At 42.9% G+C, this 19,769-nt stretch overlaps 1 protein-coding gene across 3 annotated transcripts in view; it reads left to right on the top strand.

Moving 5' to 3' along the window:
- Positions 1–2: 2 nt before the first annotated feature.
- dnmt3bb.1 (DNA (cytosine-5-)-methyltransferase 3 beta, duplicate b.1) overlaps positions 3–19,769 on the top strand; it is a 237,770-nt gene continuing 218,003 nt past the window's right edge. For all 3 annotated transcript variants that reach the window (XM_073061890.1, XM_073061889.1, XM_073061891.1), the window contains exon 1: positions 3–340. In XM_073061890.1, the coding sequence (XP_072917991.1) occupies positions 140–340 (201 nt within the window). In that variant the 5' untranslated portion in view covers positions 3–139. The remainder of the gene's footprint in view (positions 341–19,769) is intronic.

Genomic DNA, 19,769 nt, shown 5'->3' with positions numbered 1-19,769 from the left:
TCGACACACTCAAACCCAGCCACGTTCTCTCACGTTGAGGAAGAAAACAAAAGCGGAACCCTCAGCCGGCGGAAATTAATTCGGAAATATTTTAGCACGAAGCCGCATTGATCCCACGCCTCCCAGGACAAGAATTTGCATGTGCAGCGGCGGTAAATCTACGCGCAGTTTCGGCAGGAGAGTTTCGAGTCCCGCGAAAAGTCACGCTTGGTGTCTGGGATCGCGACCTGATCGCAAGCCGAGTTCGCTCACTGTGTCGCCAGCGCACGCCGGAGATCGCGGCATCGGCAGCGCGCAAACACCCCACAAGGCACAATCTGCAGCACCGTATTCACACCGAGTAAGTTTCTTTACGGAAACAAATAGGATTTGTTTTGCTCTTCTAATTGCAATTTGTTTTCTGCTGACTTGGCTTTTTAATTTTATGGCTTATTCCCCCCTCCCCCTCGGTCTGCATTTGGTTTTTGGATCGCACCTTTTAAATGCGGTAAAAAAAACTCCGCTTTTCAACCATCCCGATGGTTTCAGTGCCGAGTGACACTTTGTTGCAGCGCTTCATCTTTAGTTTTTGACAATCCAGCTCGCCAGCACTGGGTCCTTTGTTACGAACCCATTTCCGTGCTTCTCCTTCAGTTAGTTTTATTGTATCGCTTAGAATGGTAACAGAGAGAAGACGGCCACTGCACTTAACTGGTAAAATGCACAACCAAATAAAGGCAGTTTAACTTGCATGCAATTGAGTATTATTCCTGAATGTACAATTGGTTTCTTTTTTATCTCACAAGCGAATGCCGTTTAGAAGCTGAAACGTTCCCGTTTCTTTGATTCACGTTATGATCCTAGTTTATTTTCGCCTTGCTCTTTGTGTGAAGAACAAAGTAGTCTAAAAAAACCATCCATTCCTGTTAGCTTTGTAATCTGTTACTTATAGCATTTTGAATAATGGAATAGTAGTGTAACAACATTCAGGCATGGGGTGGTCAAAATCTCAATTAGGTGGCAGCAGCATGTTGTATAAATAATATTTCCAGTAGCAGAGTCTCAGGGGAAGTCAGATGATCAGGTAATCCATATTCATTATAATGCATTAAGTATGTTTTCTTCAGCAGAAAGCTAAGATTTGAGTCAAGTGCCTTATGGTAGCATGAACAGTAATATTGTTTTGAGCTGAAAAGTAGTAGCGACACGTTAAGGAATCTTTGCCCAATTTGCACACGCTCGTCATAGACAAGAAATGACGTTTCCGTGCCTTTAGATGAAAAAAATGCAAAACCAACTTTAACGAGGTAAGTTGCCAACTTGTACCACGTACCTTTCTTTAGCAACAAACCATTAACATTTTCATACACGTATAAGTTGTAATAGTTTAAATGTTCCACTATTATGATAGAGATGGGGTTTCCGTTAAGATGTGCGATCTTTAAGAAATGTAATCGTTTAACTCTTCGGCTTTTAAACCGAATGATCCATTGTATCAATCGATTAAATTCAATGTTCTAACAAAAGTATATTCTTAGGAATTGATAGTAAATGGACTACTTGTACATCTTTTAGATAACGCTATTCTTCCATGAATAGACCGTGACGACAAAAAGTATTTTGTTTTGCAAAAGGCAGCATCAATTTATTGGATGAAATAACTGCACTTTTGCAGGGTGTTTAATATTATGAGATTGAAAATGCAAAGTTCTTTTTTGTAATGCTTATGCTTGATTTTAAAAAATCTTGGACACATTTATTGTAAAATATATATTTAAGAATTTATTCCTAATTTTAATATTCACTGCAGTCAACAAACTGTTCTTCAGTATCACAATAAATACTGGGGTGAATTTTAATATGAAAATAGTTTCAATCAAATATTTAAGAAGCTCTGAAAAATAATGAACAGGAATCTGGTGTAATAGCTTTAAATCTGATGAATTATTTATGCAGCCAGTTGAATGTTTTATTCTGTAAGACTTTGTGCTTTAGTCATAAATGCAGCTTTTTATTGTACATTTGCCACATAATGCCTGGTTGTCTAATTTTTAACCTTTCTCCTTATTGTTGAAAACTGTGTCAGCTTCCTTCTAACTAAAAGTGGCTATTAACTTTTGTCTGGAATGTTCTATTCAGGAATAAAATCACTGCAGAGCCTGTTTTTATGATCTTGCTGTAAAATGGAAATGTTTTCACATACTGTTTCAAAGCATATTGTATAAGCAATTGTTTATAAGAAAGTATATTCTGGCAAATTGAAGTAGATTTATAGTGATCATGGTACATCATATTTTGATTTGTAACTGCTTCAAAGAGTTACTGATTTCAAGATGGTTGTCCCTACTCTGTAAAAACAAAACTAACTAGAAAATGTTCTGAAAAGGTATGAATCGGTATTTAAAAAGATTTTCCAGAACATTGAAATATTTTCCAAAAGCATCTTTTGGTAAAATTCATCTACCTAGCTTATATATTATCAATTGAATTGAATTTTTGTCCTTAGTATAAGATGAGAGATGTAGTTATCAACAAGAAGAAAAACTTGAACAATTGTAAAAGCAACATTATTGTATTGGACTAATTTATTGTAATGTTTGAAAGATTGTTCAAACCCTCCCCATTTGTATTCTAAGGTGGAGGATACAAACAATTTTAATATCATTATGCTAATTGTTTGCATATTTTATGCTTTCATATAACATCGAGCCAAAGAAGTTCATTGTGGTGGTTTTGGTGAAGGAGAAAATGCATGTTGTACTGAAACCTTTAGTACACAGAACATCGATTCAGTGTCACTGTGGTTAGAAATCAAATAAGACCATAAGTCCATAAAGCATAGGAGCAGAATTATGTCATTTGGCCCATCAAATATGCTCCATCATTGTGGCTGATTTATTATCCCTCTCAACCCTATTCTCTGTCTTCTTCCTGTAACAATTGATGACTTGACTGATCAAGAACGTATTAAAGTCCACTTTAAACAATGCTCAATGACTTGATTTCCACTCACTACAGAATTTCCCAGATTCACTACTATCTGGCTAAAGAAATTCTTCCTCTTCTCTGTTTTAAATGGACATCCCCCTATTCTGAATCTGTGCCCTCTGGTCCTAGATCCACCCACTGCTGGAAGCGTCCTGGCAACACACACAAAATGCAGGAGGAACTCAGCCGGCCGGGTAGCATCTGTGCAACAGCGTACAGTCAACATTTCGGGCCGAGACCTTTCATCAGGACTGGAGTGAAAAAGATGAGGAGTCAGAGTCAAGAGAAGTTGGGGGGGAGGAGAGGAAGAAACATAGGTGATAGGAGAAACCGGGAGGGGTGGGGTGAAGAGATGGAAAGTTGATTGGCAAAAGAGATACAGGGCTGGAGAAGGGGGAATCTGATAGGAGAGGGCAGAAAACCATGGAAGAAAGAAAAGGGGAGGAGCACCAAAGAGAGAAGTGATGAGCAGGCAAGGATATAAGGTGAGAGAGGGAAATGGGAATGGGGAATAGAGAAGGAGAGGGGGTGCATTATTGGAAGTTGAGAAATCGATGTTCATGCCATCGGGTTGGAGGCTACCCAAACAGAATATGAGGTGTTGCTGCTCTGACCTGAGTGTGGCCTTATCACAACAGTAGGGGAGGCCATGGACTGACTTGTCGGAATGGGAAGTGGAATTAAAATGGGAGTTCCTGCTTTTTCTGGCAGATGGAGCGTAGGTGCTTGGCGAAGCGATCTCCCAATCTACATTGGGTCTCACTGATATACAAGAGCCCACAACGGGAGCACTGGATACAGTAGATGACCCCAATATACTCACAGGTGAAGTATCGCCTCACCTGGAAGGACTGTTTAGGGCCATGAATGATAGTGAGGGAGGGGGTGTAGATGCAGGTGTAGCACTTGTTCTGCTTGCAAGGATAAGTGCCAGGAGGGAGATCAGTGGGGAGGGATGAATGGACAAGTGAGTCGCATTGGGAGCGATCCCTGCGGAAAGCAGAAAGTGGGGAGGAGGGAAAGATGTGCTTAGTGCTGGGATCCTGTTGGAGATAGTGGAAGCTACGGAGAATTACATGCTGGACATGGAGGCTAGTGGGGTGAAGACAAGTGGAACCCTATCCCTGGTGGCATGGTGGGGGGATGGGGTGAGGGCAGACGCGTGAAATGGAACAGACGCGGTTGAGGGCAGCACTGGTGGAGGAATTAATCCATGTTTTCACTATACCTTCATCCCCAACTAAGAAGGCTTCAAAGGTCTTCTTTCCTTTTTGGACACCAGACCTAACCAGTTCCCTTCCACCACCACTCCCTTCCATCTGGTGGAACTTGTCCTCACTCTCAATGATTTCTCTTTCAGCTCCTTCCACTTCAGATGAAGGGTTTAGCCATGGGAACTCGCAAGGGTCCCAGTTATGCCTGCCTTTTTGTTGGCTACGTGGAACAGTCTGTGTTCCAAGCCTACACTGGTGTCCGCCCCCCACTTTTCCTATGCTACATCCATGACTGCATTGGTGCCACTAACTGCACTGATGCGGAGTTCATCAACTTCATCAACTTTGCCTCCAACTTCCACCCTGTCCTTAAATTTACCTGGTCCATTTCTCGACACTTCCCTCCTCTTTCTTGGTTTCTCTCCATCTCTATCTCTGGAGTTGGCTTATCTACTGATGTCTATTATAAACCCACTGACTCTCACAGCTACCTGGACTATACCTCTATCACTCTGTTACTTGTAAAAATGCCATCCCCTTCTCTGAGTGCCTCCATCTTTGCTGCATCTGTTCTCAAGATGAGGCTTTTCATTCCAGAACTAAGATGTTCTCCTTCTTCAAATAAAGTGGCTTTCCTTCCTCCACCATCAATTCTGCCCTCAACCGCATCTCTTCTATTTTGCACTTGTCTGCCATCACCCCATCCTCCCGCCACCCCACCAGGGATAGGGTTCCTCTTCTCCTCACCTTACCACACCACCAACCTCTGCATATAGCACATAATTCTCTGTAACTTCCGCAATCTCCAACGGGATCCCACTAACAACCACATCTTACCCTCCCCCCCTTCCATTTTCTGCTTTATGCTGGGATCAGTCCCTACATGACTCCCTTGTCCATTTGTCCCTCCCCACTGATCTCCATCCTGGCACTTATCCTTGCAAACAGAGCAAGAGCTACACCTGCCCCTACACCTCCTTGCTCGCTACCATTCAGGGCTGTAAACAGTCCTTCCAGGTGAGGCAACACTTCACTTGTAAGTCTTTTGGGGTCATCTACTGTATCCGGTGGTGCCAATGTGGCTTCCTGTATATCAGTGAGAACTGACATAGACTAGGAGACAACTTTGCTGAGCACCGATGCTCTATCCACCGGAAAAAGTGGGATCTCCCAGGGGCCACCCACTTTAATTCAATTTTTCATTCACATTCCAACATGGTAGTCCGTGGCCTCCTCTACTGCCATGATGAGGCCAATTCAGGTTGGAGGAGCAACACCCTATGTTCCGTTTGGGTAGCCTCCAACCTGATGGCATGAACATCGATTTCTCAAACTTCTGGTAATGACCTGTCCCCCTTCACCATTTCCCACTCTCACCTTATCTCCTTACCTGCCCATCACCTCCCTCTGGTGTTCCTCCCCCTTTTCGTTCTTCCATGGACTTCTGTCTTCTATCAGATTCCCCTTTCTCCAGCCATGTCCCTCTTTCACCAATCAACTTCCAAGCTCTTTACTTAAGTCCTCCCCCCAGTTTCACCTGTCACCTTGTGTTTCTTCCTCCCCTCCCCCACTTTCTTAATCTGACTCCTCATCTTCCCCTCCCCCACTTTCTTAATCTGACTCCTCATCTTTCCCCCCCACTTTCTTATTCTGAGTCCTCATCTTTTTTTTTCTCCAGTCCTGATGAATGGTCTTGGCCGATACGTTGACTGTACTCTTTTCCACAGATGCTGGCTGGCCCACTTGAGTTCCTCCAGCATTTTGTGTGTGTTGCTTGGATTTCCAGCGTCTACAGATTTTCTCTTGTTTGTGACAGGAAGCAGCCTCTCCACATTCACTTGATCTAGGCCTTTTAATATTGGATAGGTTTTAAGAAGATCTCCCCTCATTCTTCTAATTTCCAGTGAGTACAGGCCCAGAGTCATCAAATGCTCCTGATACATTAACTAACCTTTTTATTCCAGAATCATTCTTCTGAACCTCCTCTGGACCTTGTCCAATCTGTTCTCCACATCTGTTCTTAGATAAAGGGCCTAGAACTGCTCATAATTCTCATAGTGTGGTCTGATCAATGCCTTATAAAGCCTCAGTATTACATCCTTGATTTTGTAATCTAGTCCACTTGAAATGAATGCTAACGTTGCATTTGCCTTCCTTACCACTGGAAGTTAACTTTTAGGGAATCATGCACAAGGTGCATTCCCACTTTTTTCCTCCTGCCAGTCAGTCAATCTTCTATCCATGCTGGTATCTTTCTTGTAATACCATGAGGTCTTGTTAAGCAGCCCATGTGTGGCCCCTTGTCAAAGGCCTTCTGTTTATCCAAGTAAACAGCATCCACTAACTCCGTTGTCTATCATATCTGTCATTTCCTGAAAGAATTCCAACAAATTTGTCAGGCAAGATTTCTGCTTAAGGAAACTATGCTGACTTTTGCCTATTTTATCATGTGCCTCCAAGTGCTCCAAAACCTCATCCTTAATAATGGAAAACAACGTCTTCCTAACCACTGAGGTCATGGTAACTGGCCTATAATTTTCTTTTTTCTACCTCCCCTTCCTTTTTAAAGAATGGAGTGATAATTGCAATTTCCTATTTCTCTGGAACGATGCCAGAATCCAGTGACTATTGAAAGATATTTACAAATGCCTGAATAATCTCTTCAGCCACCTCTTACAGAACCTGGTATGTAGTCCATCTGGTCCAGGTGACTTATCTAGCTTCAGACCTTTCAGCTTCCCAAACACCTTCTCCTTCGTAATGGGAACTATAGTCACTTCTGCCCCCTGACACTAATTTCTGGCATTCTGTTGGTGTCTTCCACAGTGGGGGCTAATGTAAAATACTTATAAAGTTCACCACCATTTCTTTGTCCCCCATTAGCACCTCTCCAGAGTCATTTTTCAGCGGTCAGATATCTACTATTGCCTCAGCTTTACTCTTTATATATCGGAAAAAACTTCCGGTATCCTCTTTTATGTTATTGGCAAGCTTACTTTCTGATTCCATCCTTTTTCTCCTTATGGCTTTTTTAGTTACCTCTGTTGGTTTTTAAAAGCTTTCTAATCCTCTAACTTCCCACTAATTTTTACTATATTACTTGCTCTCTCTCTTCCTTTTATGCTGCCTTTGACTTCTCTTGTCAGCCACGGTTGCCTCATCTTTTTAGACTACTTCTAAATGTAAAACATTCCTGCATAAATGAGAAGAAACTCAGTCTCTCATATTGACAGAATAGTGAAAAGGCTTGACGAGAGGTTTTGGTGGGAATTTCAGTTGTTATTCCAGAGCATTTGATTTTCTTGTTAATGAGATATAGGAGAAATACATAGAGAAAAATGAACTTCATAAGTTACATGGAGAATTCCTCTACGAGTAGAATGATTCTGCCCTTTTAAATTATATACATTGTTACATTTATTTAAAAGTAATGAAATAGACTAAAAGATATTTATCTAGAAATATCTTTGGGATGGTTACTGTCCTGTACTTATTTTTTACTTGAAAATTATAATAGTAAGCTAATCTGAAAACAGTAGAAATCATATTAGAAGAGGGGGATTGTTGGGCTGGCTGAGGTTAGAAGGAAAGGTAAATTAACAAAGATTAAACCAGCAGTAGGATTCCTATCAAAGTTTGGAATATTGCAAAATAAATCTAAAAATGTGACTTTTTTTTTCCACTGGATTCTGAAACCTTATGCTGTGGTTGAGGTCAAGAGAAAATAAGCAAAGTTTCAGAAAGAAAAGAAAAGCAAAAAGGAAGAATCGCAAGAAGCCATTAAAATGAAACAGTAACCTTGTACTGAAAAAAAGAAATGTTTGAAAGTCTAAAGGAATGTGGTAATGAATTGAGAATAAACAGAAATTGATGAGGATGGGAATTCAGTGCCTTTCACTAGTAATTACAAAATAAAAGAATACTGGTAAGTGGTGAATGATGATTGGTTAAAAGCAGTGCAAGAAATAACAATAAGTTGACATATTGTGAATTTCATCATTTTGTACAGCAATACAGAGCAATACATAAAACATTACTATAAGTTATCAGAAGATTATGCGTATATAAATAGCGCAGAAAGAATTAGTACTGAGAAGAGGGCATTATCCTGGATGGTGACGGCCCACCATGATGAATGTTACCTTCCTGAGACAGTCTTTTGAAGAAGTCCTCGCTGGTGGGGAGGCTAGTGCCCATGATGGAATTGTGACCAGAAAACTACAAATTATTCTGAAATTCCATTTGATGTCCTACTGAGTAAGAAATACGCAGTTTTCACTTGGTGTGACTAATATGTGAATCTAGACTCACAATTGTCCCAAAAGAAAATGGCTTGATGCCCTAATTGGTTGAACACTTAAGGATAAATTAGAGGTGTTGAAAGAACCATTGTGAAGGAAACATCTTTTTTAATCCTTATCCTTGGAAATGTACTTGTAGCAGATGCATCTGAATGTGACTTTATGGGATGAATGACAACAGCAACAATGTAGAGAAAGTCCTGTTTTCACACTGAAGATCGATTGTGTTGCACTGAATGGAATAAATTCAGAACTGGATGCCAGTCATTCGTTACAAAAGCCTCAGGAATAATGCTGGATGGATCACATGGTATCACACTAAAATCTTGGACATGACAAAGTATTACTTCACTCAGTCAATCTTGATAAGTCCTTCAAAATACAAGGGCTATACTTCACATAGAACTGCTTTACAGTCTAGTCAAGAGAATAGCTACCATAGAGATACTCAAAGATTTATAGCTTTCATTAATTATCTTGCTCTCTTGAAATCATGTGTCTGAGAATGTCGGATGAACAGAGCTTGGGAGTCTTCAACAACAAATTCAGACCACACAAAGTCTCCTTGCAAAATCAAAAATGTCTGGAAGTATCCTTTGCCACCAACCATCCTTCCTCAGACTGAAACAATGAAAGTGCCAGCTTCAAAGAGTGTGCTGTGGATAGAGGACTCCATCACTGAGTGGTTTGCTGTCTAGACTCGTTGAACACCATAGGATCTAGCTACAGGCTGTGAAGGAACCATTGAATCTTGTCCTCTGCAGCGACTTGGAGCAAATATTTATGTCCATGACTGTATCAGGAGGAATAACCTCATGGGAATGATTTAATTTTCACACTGAAGATCTTCATAGTGTTGTATTAGCATCCTACTGTTTGAAATTAAATGTACATCCCAAAAAAGTTTTGGCTATTAGGCATAACAAATAAAAATGTTACCTTAAAATTCTGCTACATAGCAAAAAAGGGAAGCAACACATATAAGATGCTGGAGGAACTCAGCAGGTCAGGCAGCATGTATGGAAAAGAGTAAATGGCTGATGTTTAGAGACCCTTCTTCAGGTGTGTTGCCTTTAAGGCATTTGTTTAGTTTATTATATTTTCGCTTTAGTAATTCGTTTATCATTTTCTAGTTAAAGTTAAGGTTGTTGAAAGTAAATTCATTGTCTGTGATATATCGCGGCATGCGATGACGTCACACCCGGTTTCTCCGCGTCTTGTGGGAAAAAACCGGTTTGGAGAAACGGGAAGGAGGGGGCTTATATGTGCAGGATCAGCGCAAGAAAAGTTTTCTTTCTACGCACTAGAAGCATTAGTGAAGCAACGCCGTAAGTTCATCAGATAATCAATATGTTGAATTAAAAATGTTAACGCTGATTCTGTTAAAAGTAATGATGATTGATAAAGTTTATGTTTTTTGTTACTTAAAGAGTTGCGGATAGTTTGTGTTGAAGTGTATTTAAAGCCAGTCGATGGCGTAGGTAGATTCTGACTGTATGTTGCACTTTAATGTAATATAGTTGTTGTAGTTTTACTTTTGCAAGAATTTATGATGTAAATGTGATGTCAAGAAGGAAACAGATACTGTGTATATTTTGTATTGTTTTATCAACAGTTTTCACCATACGTTAATGTGGAAGAGTGAACAGTAAACGGTTAATCTTACTGGGACCGCCTCATTGACTGGTTTATGCTTGGTGTTTAGTTCAGAGTTCTTTTACACCTGTGCGAGAACACTACAGTGAAAAGGCGGCATTACCAGGTGTTTCAAGTGCTGCAATGACATCATGATCCAGCATCAAGTCGTTGCCATCCAGCGCCAGGGGCAGTAGGGCATCAACAAGTAAGGCTGCCCATGCAAGAGCTAAGGCAGAAGCCGCCAAGGTGCGAGCGTTGTACGCCGAACAAGAAGTAAAATTGAAAAAGGAAGCAGCTGCCAGAGAAGCCGAAAACCAAATGGAAAAGGCTGCCAGAGAAAACGAAGCGGCTGCCAGAGAAGCCGAAAACCAGTTGGAAAAGGTAAGGATAGAGTCAGAGTTAGAAGTGCTGATGCTACACCGAGAAGCAGAAGCTGCCAGGGTGGAAGCAGAGATAATAGAAAGTGCTGAAGAAATGCATGTTCTGGATGACGTAAAATCTACTTCAGTAAGGACCAGATTGGAACGCACAAGTGACTATGTCCGATCTCAAGTGGACTTGAAGATTCGTTCTTCCTCTCCGTACTCATATAATAAAATCTCACCTCATGAGGAGTCTCAGAGAGGCCCAATTGCATCACATCCATCTGAGGAAGACAATTTACCCTTGCAACTCCGCGACAAATTCAAGAATGAAAAGGGCTGATGACAAATACCTCTCAACACCAAACTTACCAGATTTGGCGAGAGGAGAGGCAAAGGCTGAATTCAGAACAGCAAATTCCATAACAAATGTACACCCTCAGTCATATACCCGCCGACATATTCCCCCAGCCAGCATGCCACTTGCAGTTGAACCCATGGCACGGTATTTAGCACGACAAGATCTCGTCACTTCAGGACAATATCAGTTTGACGATAAACCTGAAAATTACCGTGCATGGTACTCCTCATTCGCCAACGCTATCCACGGAGTCCAACTCGGAGCAACCCAAGAGTTGGATCTTATGACGAAATGGCTGGGAAAAGAATCATGCAAACAGGTGAGACGCATACGTTCAGTGTACATTAACAACCCCAAGCTAGCCTTACGCAAAGCATGGGAGAGACTTCGGGAGTGCTATGTGGCCCCTGAAATTATTGAAACGGCACTATTTCGACGTCTGGAAAATTTTCCTAAGGTGTCAGCCAAGGACCACACTAAGTTAAGAGAGCTCGGAGATTTACTCATGGAGATTCAAGGCGCCAAAGAAGATGGCTATTTAACTGGTCTATCATACCTAGATACTTCATACGGGATTAGACCAATCGTGGACAAACTTCCATTTGGGCTGCAGGAAAGGTGGGTGTCTGTTGGCTCAGAGTACAAGGAAGAGAACGATGGTCGATTTCCTCCCTTTGAGTATTTCACTAGGTTTGTGTGCAAGGAGGTGAAGAAGCTAAACGACCCTAGCTTCATTAGTCCAGGTAGCAGTACAATTTACACCAAGCCAGTTAAATCCACTTCGAATAATTTCAACATCAATAAACCTGTCTCAGTGCGTAAAACTGAAGTCTTTACAACTAACAATGACCCTAGCAAGAATTGTCCATTGCACAACAAACCCCACCCCCTCAAAAAATGCAGAACATTTAGGAAAAAAACCCTTGAAGAGAGAATGGCCCTTCTCAAGGAGAAAAAAATATGTTTTAAATGCTGTTCCTCTACCTCTCACCTTGCTAGAGAGTGTACGATCTCCGTGAAGTGCCCGGAATGTAATAGCACTAATCACGATGGGGCCATGCATCCCGGCCTGTTACTGTAAACCGACAAAGCTCATTCACCCTCACAACAGGACGGCGGGGAAGGAGAGGCTCACTCCAGGACAACTGTTGTCAGCTCGAGCTGCACAGAAGTTTGCGGTCAAGCTCAGTCAAGCCGTTCTTGTTCAAAGATCTGCCTCACTAAGGTGTACCTTAAGGGAGCCAAAGACAAGGCCATCAAAGCCTATGTAATTCTGGATGATCAGAGCAATCGCTCACTAGTCAGACCAGAGTTCTTTGACTTGTTCAACATTGAGAGTGATCAGTTCCCATACTACCTTAGAACTTGCTCAGGCAGCGTGGAAACATATGGAAGGAAGGCAGAAGGCTTCCAGCTCGAGTCCCTGGATGGTAAAGTTGTCATCTGTCTCCCTCCACTCTTAGAGTGCAATGAAATTTTGAATAACCAGAACTGGATCCAAAAGCAGAAATACTCCTGCTATTAAGAAGAGATGTTCTCCAGGTGCACAAGGTTAGGCAGCAGGTCAATGGACCACACGACACCCCCTTTGCCCAACTCCTGGATCTCGGCTGGGTGGTGATAGGAGAGGTGTGCCTTGGCAATGTACACAAACCGACAGTTAACACACTCAAGACCAATGTGCTAGAGAGTGGCCGCCATTCAATTTTTCAACCCTGCACAAGTTTCATGTGTATCAAGGAAGCACGACAAGGCTTTAACAAATGTAAAGTAACCGACAAGACGCTGGATCAGTCAGTCTTCGCTCAAACTGAACATGATAATAAACTTGCTCCATCAGCACAAGACACCATTTTCTTAAAAATAATGGACACCAAGGTCTTCAGAGACGAAGCAAATAATTGGGTCGCCCCACTACCTTTCAGAGAACCACGCCAGCGCTTGCCAAACAACAAAGAGCAGGCAGTCAAGCGGTTCACGTCCTTGCAAAAAAACCCTGAAAAGGAAACCTGAGGTGCAGCAACAATACGTAGCATTTATGGAGAAGATCTTCGCTAATGGACATGCTGAAGTAGCACCGCCACTGAGAGAAGGCGAAGAGTGCTGGTACCTCCCAACGTTTGGGGTTTACCACCCACAAAAGCCCAATCAGATCAGAGTGGTCTTTGACTCCAGTGCTCAGTACGCTGGTATCTCCCTTAATGACATGCTCCTTATAGGCCCCAACCTTAACAATACCCTTCTCGGGGTCCTGCTGCGCTTCCGGAAGGAGAAGGTCGCAATCTTAGCGGACATCCAGCAGATGTTCCATTGCTTTTTAGTACAGGAGGACCATCGCAATTTCCTCCATTTCTTATGGCACAAGGACAATGACATTAACAAGGAAGTCATTGTGTATCGGATGAAAGTTCACATTTTCGGCAATAGTCCATCACCTGCCGTGGTCATCTATGGGCTGCGAAGAGCCATCAGAGAGGGCCCACAGGACCATGGTGATGACAGAGTTAAGTTTGTAGAAAGGCACTTCTATGTCAATGACAGCTTGATATCACTACAGAAAGAAGACGAAGCAATCGATCTGCTCCAACGTACACAAGCCTCACTCGCTGAGTCAAACCTCCGCTTGCTTAAGTTCGCATCAAACTGTCAGGCAGTAATGGAGGCCTTTCCACACGATGACTGTGCTCCGGCAATCAAAGACCTAGATTTAGACGGAGAAACCATACCCACACAAAGGAGCTTGGGTCTCCTTTGGGAGATTACGACTGACTCATTCACGTTCTCCGTGCCGACTGTGATCAAGCCATTTACCCGCCGTGGAGTTCTCTCCACTGTCAACAGTGTTTTCGATCCCTTGGGTCTACTGGCACCAGTTACAATCCAGGGAAGAGTCCTTCTCAGAGAACTTACCTCTGAGCTCTCTGACTGGGATACTCCCCTACCAGAAGACAAGCTAAGCAAGTGGGAGGCTTGGAGAGATTCACTTCAAGATCTAAAACAGCTTCATATCTGACGTAGGTACACTGCGACCTCACCCACCGAGGCAGCGCACACAGAATTGTGTGTTTTTTCGGATGCGTCTACCAAGGCCATCGGTGCTGTGGCTTACTTGAAAGTAGTCGGGAAGGATGGTCAAGTTGAAGTAGGATTTGTAACTGGTAAGGCGAAGCTCACTCCTCAGTCCGAGCCGACAATTCCAAGGCTTGAACTGTGCGCAGCTGTCCTGGCTGTGGAAATGGCAGATCTTATCCAGGATGAGCTAGACCTAGAGTTGGACGATATCAAGTTCTACACAGATAGCAAAGTAGTGCTTGGTTATATTTATAACGAATCAAAACACTTCTACGTGTACATTCATAATAGAGTTCAACGTAGCCACCTGTCATCAAAGCCCGAACAGTGGCATTATGTACGTACCGAGGATAACCCTGCAGACCATGCATCAAGATCCTTACCTGCATCCCGCCTGGTTCAGACATCCTGGTTCACCGGACCCCCCTTTCTGTATCAGCCACCAACAGAAAAAACTCAAATGAGCAAGACATTTGAGCTGATCGAACCTGAAAGAGACTCGGAAATTCGGCCGCAAATACAAACAGGAGTCACCTACCTGGAAGAATCGATTACGTACTAACAAACGCTTTCAGTGGTTCTCCACTTTGAATTCTTTAGTGAGAGGACTCGCGTTCCTCATTCACATGGCCAGATCACACAAACACTCATCCCGAAATAGTAAATATAAAGGATGGCACAAATGTAACTTACCTCGCACTGCGGACGAATTGGCCCAGGCAAAGGACGTCATCTTTAAAGCAACTCAAAGAGCAGCTTTTGCAAGGGAGTTTTTGGCTCTCCAAGCTAATAAACCAATACCAAAGGACAGCCCTTTGAGGAAATTCAACCCGATCCTGAAGAACGATATCATTTGCATTGGAGGCCGGTTAATACACTCCAAACTTCCAACTGCAGGAAAGAGTCCAGTAATCCTGCCCAAAGACAGCCATGTGTCCTTACTGCTCACTCGCCATCACCATGAACAGGTAAGGCATTAGGGCCGTCACCTGATGGAAGGAGCAATCAGGGCAGCGGGACTGTGGATCTTGGGAGGTAAAACACTGATCAATTCAGTACTTCATAAATGTGTAACCTGCAGGAAACTGCAAGGGAAGCTGGAAGCTCAACGTATGGCGGACCTCCCACCAGAACAACTCGAAGCCTGCCCTCCTTTTACATATGTGGGGCTCGATGTATTTGGTCCCTGGACTATCACTACAAGACACACCAGAGGAGGACAAGCTGAGAGCAAGCGGTGGGCCATCATGTTTAGCTGCATGAGTTCAAGAGCGGTACACATTGAGGTCATCGAATCTTTGGATACATCCAGCTGCATTAACGCTCTCAGGCGCTTCTTTGCGCTAAGAGGCCCTGCAAAACAGTTAAGGTTTGATTGCGGCACGAACTTTGTTGGAGCGTCCAAGGAGCTGGGGATGGACAAGACGGTGCAAAGGTACCTCAGTCAGCAGGGATGCAACTGGGAGTTTAACACACCACACGCCTCTCACATGGGAGGTGCATGGGAGCGGATGATTGGTATCGCCAGAAGAATTCTTGATTCAATGTTTCTGCAGCAACGTACCTGACTGACCCACGAGGTACTGTGCACACTAATCGCAGAGGTCACAGCCATTATAAATGTACGACCACTCCTACCTGTGTCTTCTGACCCGGAAAACCCCTTCATACTCTCGCCATCAATGCTCCTTACGCAGAAGGCAGGAGCTCCCCCTCCAACTGGGGACTTCTCTGATTTGTGCACAAAGCAATGGAGACAGGTTCAGGCTCTGGCAAATCGGTTCTGGTCTCGTTGGAGACATGAATATCTACCTTTGTTGCAACACAGACAAAAGTGGACAGAACCCCGAAGGAATCTTCAAGTTGGAAATTTAGTCCTGCTCAGGGACAAGCAAATCGCCCGCAACTGCTGGCCAATGGCCAGAATCACTGCCACATTCCCTAGTAGGGATGGACATGTCAGGAAGGTTGAGTTGAAAACTTCCGACCAAGGTGATGTGAAAATTTACCAAAGGCCAGTTGCAGAAGTCATTCTACTTCTACCTAAGGACTGATTTAGAGACTGAAGTTTTGTATTATGTTCATTGTGACCTTACGAAGGTCAGGCGGGGAGTGTGTTGCCTTTAAGGCATTTGTTTAGTTTATTATATTTTCGATTTAGTAATTCATTTGTTATCGTTTTCTAGTTAAAGTTAAGGTTGTTGAAAGTAAATTCGTTGTCTGTGATATATCGCGGCATGCGATGATGTCACACCCAGTTTCGCCGTGTCTTGTGGGAAAATACCGGTTTGGAGAAACGGGAAGGAGGGGGCTTATGTGTGCAGGATCAGCGCGAGAAAAGTTTTCTTTCTACGCACTAGAAACATTAGTGAAGCAACGCCGTAAGTTCATCAGATAATCGATATGTTGAATTAAAAATGTTAACGCTGATTCTGTTAAAAGTAATGATGATTGATAAAGTTTATGTTTTTTGTTATTTAAAGAGTTGCGAATAGTTTGTGTTGAAGTGTATTTAAAGCCAGTCGATGGTGTAGGTAGATTCTGACTGTATGTTGCACTTTAATGTAATATAGTTGTTGTAGTTTTACTTTTGCAAGTATTTATGATGTAAATGTGATGTCAAGAAGGAAACAGATACTGTATATATTTTGTATTGTTTTATCAACAGTTTTCACCATACGTTAATGTGGAAGAGTGAACAGTAAACGGTTAATCTTACTGGGACCGCCTCATTGACTGGTTTATGCTCGGTGTTTAGTTCAGAGTTCTTTTACACCTGTGCGAGAATACTACATCAGGACTCTTTAAAAAAAAGGGAAATCAGCTTGCTGTAGAATATGGTGGAGTGATCTTACACAACCAGCCATTCAGATTAAAGCTCTACAGTCATGCCAAATCAACAGCAATTGACAAATAACTAGCTAATGAGTGTCAAGAGGAGGGCTACATGGAGTGCTGCAGTAAGAAAGCAGTATCCATCATCAAGGACCCCCAGCTTGCAGGCCATGTTCCCTCTTCCTGCTGCCATCAGGAAGGAAGTACGGGAGCCACCAGGTTTAGAAGCAGTTATTACCCCTCACTCATCAAGCTCCTAAGCTATCATGAATAACTTCACTCACCTCAACCCTGAGTGTGTTCTCAGTATTATTCTCATCACCTGGCACTCTATTTACTTATACAATAGATTTTTATTTGCACAGGTTGTCTTCCTTTGCCCATTGGCTGTTGGCAGTCTTTGTTTCACCGATTCTATTGTACTCCTCTGTTCTACTGTGAGTGCCTGCAAGAAAATGAATCTCAAGGTAGTGCTTTGAACATTAAAACTTTGAATGACAGGAAAAGGTATCCATGAAATATTTGTAGACATCTTCAGCCAAACGTGCAAAATAGGCTATCCATCCTGTCTGCTGAGATTCCAAAGTCAGTCTTTTGCTGATATGATCCACTCTGATGTTGAGAAATGGCTGAATGCAAAAATTATATAAAACTATGCATCTTTAAGGGTTGTCTTCTGTAGTGCTGAACACATTCATTTCAGAAGTAGACATCTTTAACCAAGCTGTGGAGTATAACCACAATGTTGGCAACTCTCCAACAATGTAGAAAGTTGCCAACAAATATCCATTACACAGGATGCAGGACAAATTCAATCCAATCACTTATCAACAAATGCGGAGCTTATCAATAATCTACTTGCTGAAGCTCTGTTTAGATTCTGCCTGGCGCTCTTGGCACTAAACTTTATTATCAATATCGTCTAAATGTGGACAAATGATTTGAAATCCACAGTTGAGATAAGACTATGTATTACAACGTGGAAACCCCAGTGAAATTGAAATTGGTGAGAATCAAGGAGTAAACTTACCTCTGATTAAAGTAAAGTTGGTGGCCACTTGTAGTTGGAGGCCAGTTTTGTTAGCTCTGGGGTATCTTTACAGGAATTTCACAGAGGAGGTTCCTAAGCCCAAACACTTCATCTGCTTTATTGATAATTATGCCAAGTGGAACTATTAATTATATATTGTTCAATTCCATTCACAGCTTCTTAGAATGATTTACTTATTCATGTGGACAGCAGCACTAACATTTATTGCTCATCCCTATTTTCTGTTCAGCTGACGAGAACATAAGGGTCAACCTCATTAAGGTGAACCATGTCTCCATACAGCAGGGCCCAAGCAGTATTCAGATATGAATTGAGATTGACAATATGTACTTGTGCCACACAACAGTTGTGCATTGACCAGGCACTGTGAGAGTGAGCCCAAACATCTTGCTTTATCAGCATTAGCAACATCATCGTGTTGACCAGAAACCTCAGTAACACCAGATGCTTGGCTAGAAGAGCAGGCTTAGAGGGCCTTTCACTGTAAAATTGTAACTGCTACACTTGAGAAACAAAATGACATTGAGGACAAAGCACCTCATTAACTTCACTAAGCATTCATTCCTGCCACAAATGGAGCAACTAGATGACATGAATACTGTTAGAAGAGGAAGGGTTGCAACTCATCAAGGCTTCTTTAAGTATAAGTTACATCCACAACATTTACCAACTAGAATGATAGGGACAGCAGTCTTAAGGGAAAGGTGCCACCCGCAAATTAATCTTCAAGTCACACATCTTATGATTGAGTTTTTTTTTGAGAAAGTGACAAAGATGATGACAATAGGGCAATCGGTGTTCATACATGGATTTTAGTGAAGCATGTGACAATGTCCCTTGTTGTAGGTTTAAGATGATGGGGGGGGGGGGCGGGGGGAGAGTTTAAAGATATGCAAGGGAAATCCTCTATACAGAGTGATAGGAGCCCAGAACTTGCTGCCAGGGAAACTGGTTGAAGCAGATATGATAGCAATGCTAACTAGGATTTAGACAGACACATGAACAAGTAGGAATAGAACTTTGCAGCCATGTGAGGCATATGAAAACAGTTTAGATTGGCATTGTAATAAAAACACAAAATGCTGGCAGAACTCAGCAGGCCAGACAGCATCCATGGGAGGAGGTAGTGACGACGTTTCGGGCCAAAACCCTTTATCAGGAGTGAAGTAACATGGGATGGTCGAGGGGGGAGGGATGAAGTAGACAGCTGGGAAGTGATAGGCTGAAGGGAAATGGGCTGGGGGAAGGTGGAGAATTATGGGAAATAAAAGAGAAAGAAAGGTAGGGCTGGGGGGAGATTATAGTGAGGGGGGGAAAAAAGAGAGAAAGAGAACCAGACTAAAATTATAGAATACGTACACAACGCTGGAAGAACTCAGCAGGTCAGGCCCATCCGTGAGAAAAGAGTAGCCAACGTTTTGGGCCGAGACCCTTCATCAGGAATGGGGGGATGGGGTAAGGGGGGCGGGGTATAAACGGAGGTCTGTGAGTTGAATGTTCATGTCGGCAGGTAAGAGACTACCTAGGTGGGAGATAAGGTATTGCTCCATCAACCTGCGTGTGGCCTCATCTTGACGGTAGAGGAGGCCATGGACAGACATATCGGAGCGGGAGTGGTCTGTGGAATTGAAGTGTGTGGCCACAGGGAGATCCCACCACTGCTGGAGGACTGAGTGCCGGTGTTCGGCGAAACGGTCTCCCAGTCTGCGGCGGGTCTCCCCAATGTATAAATGGCCACATCAGGAGCACTGGATGCAGTATATCACCTCAGTTGACTCACAGGTGAAGTGGTGCCTCACCTGAAAGGACTGTCTGGGGCCTAGGATGGTGGTGAGGGAAGAAGTGTGGCCTAGGATGGTGGTGAGGGAAGAAGTGTGGCCTAGGATGGTGGTGGGGGAAGAAGTGTGGCCTAGGATGGTGGTGAGGGAAGAAGTGTGGCCTAGGATGGTGGTGAGGGAAGAAGTGTGG

This window comes from Hemitrygon akajei, chromosome 11, assembly GCF_048418815.1.
Source record: "Hemitrygon akajei chromosome 11, sHemAka1.3, whole genome shotgun sequence".
Lineage (NCBI taxonomy): Eukaryota > Metazoa > Chordata > Chondrichthyes > Myliobatiformes > Dasyatidae > Hemitrygon > Hemitrygon akajei.
This window is presented reverse-complemented; position numbering and strand designations above follow the sequence as displayed.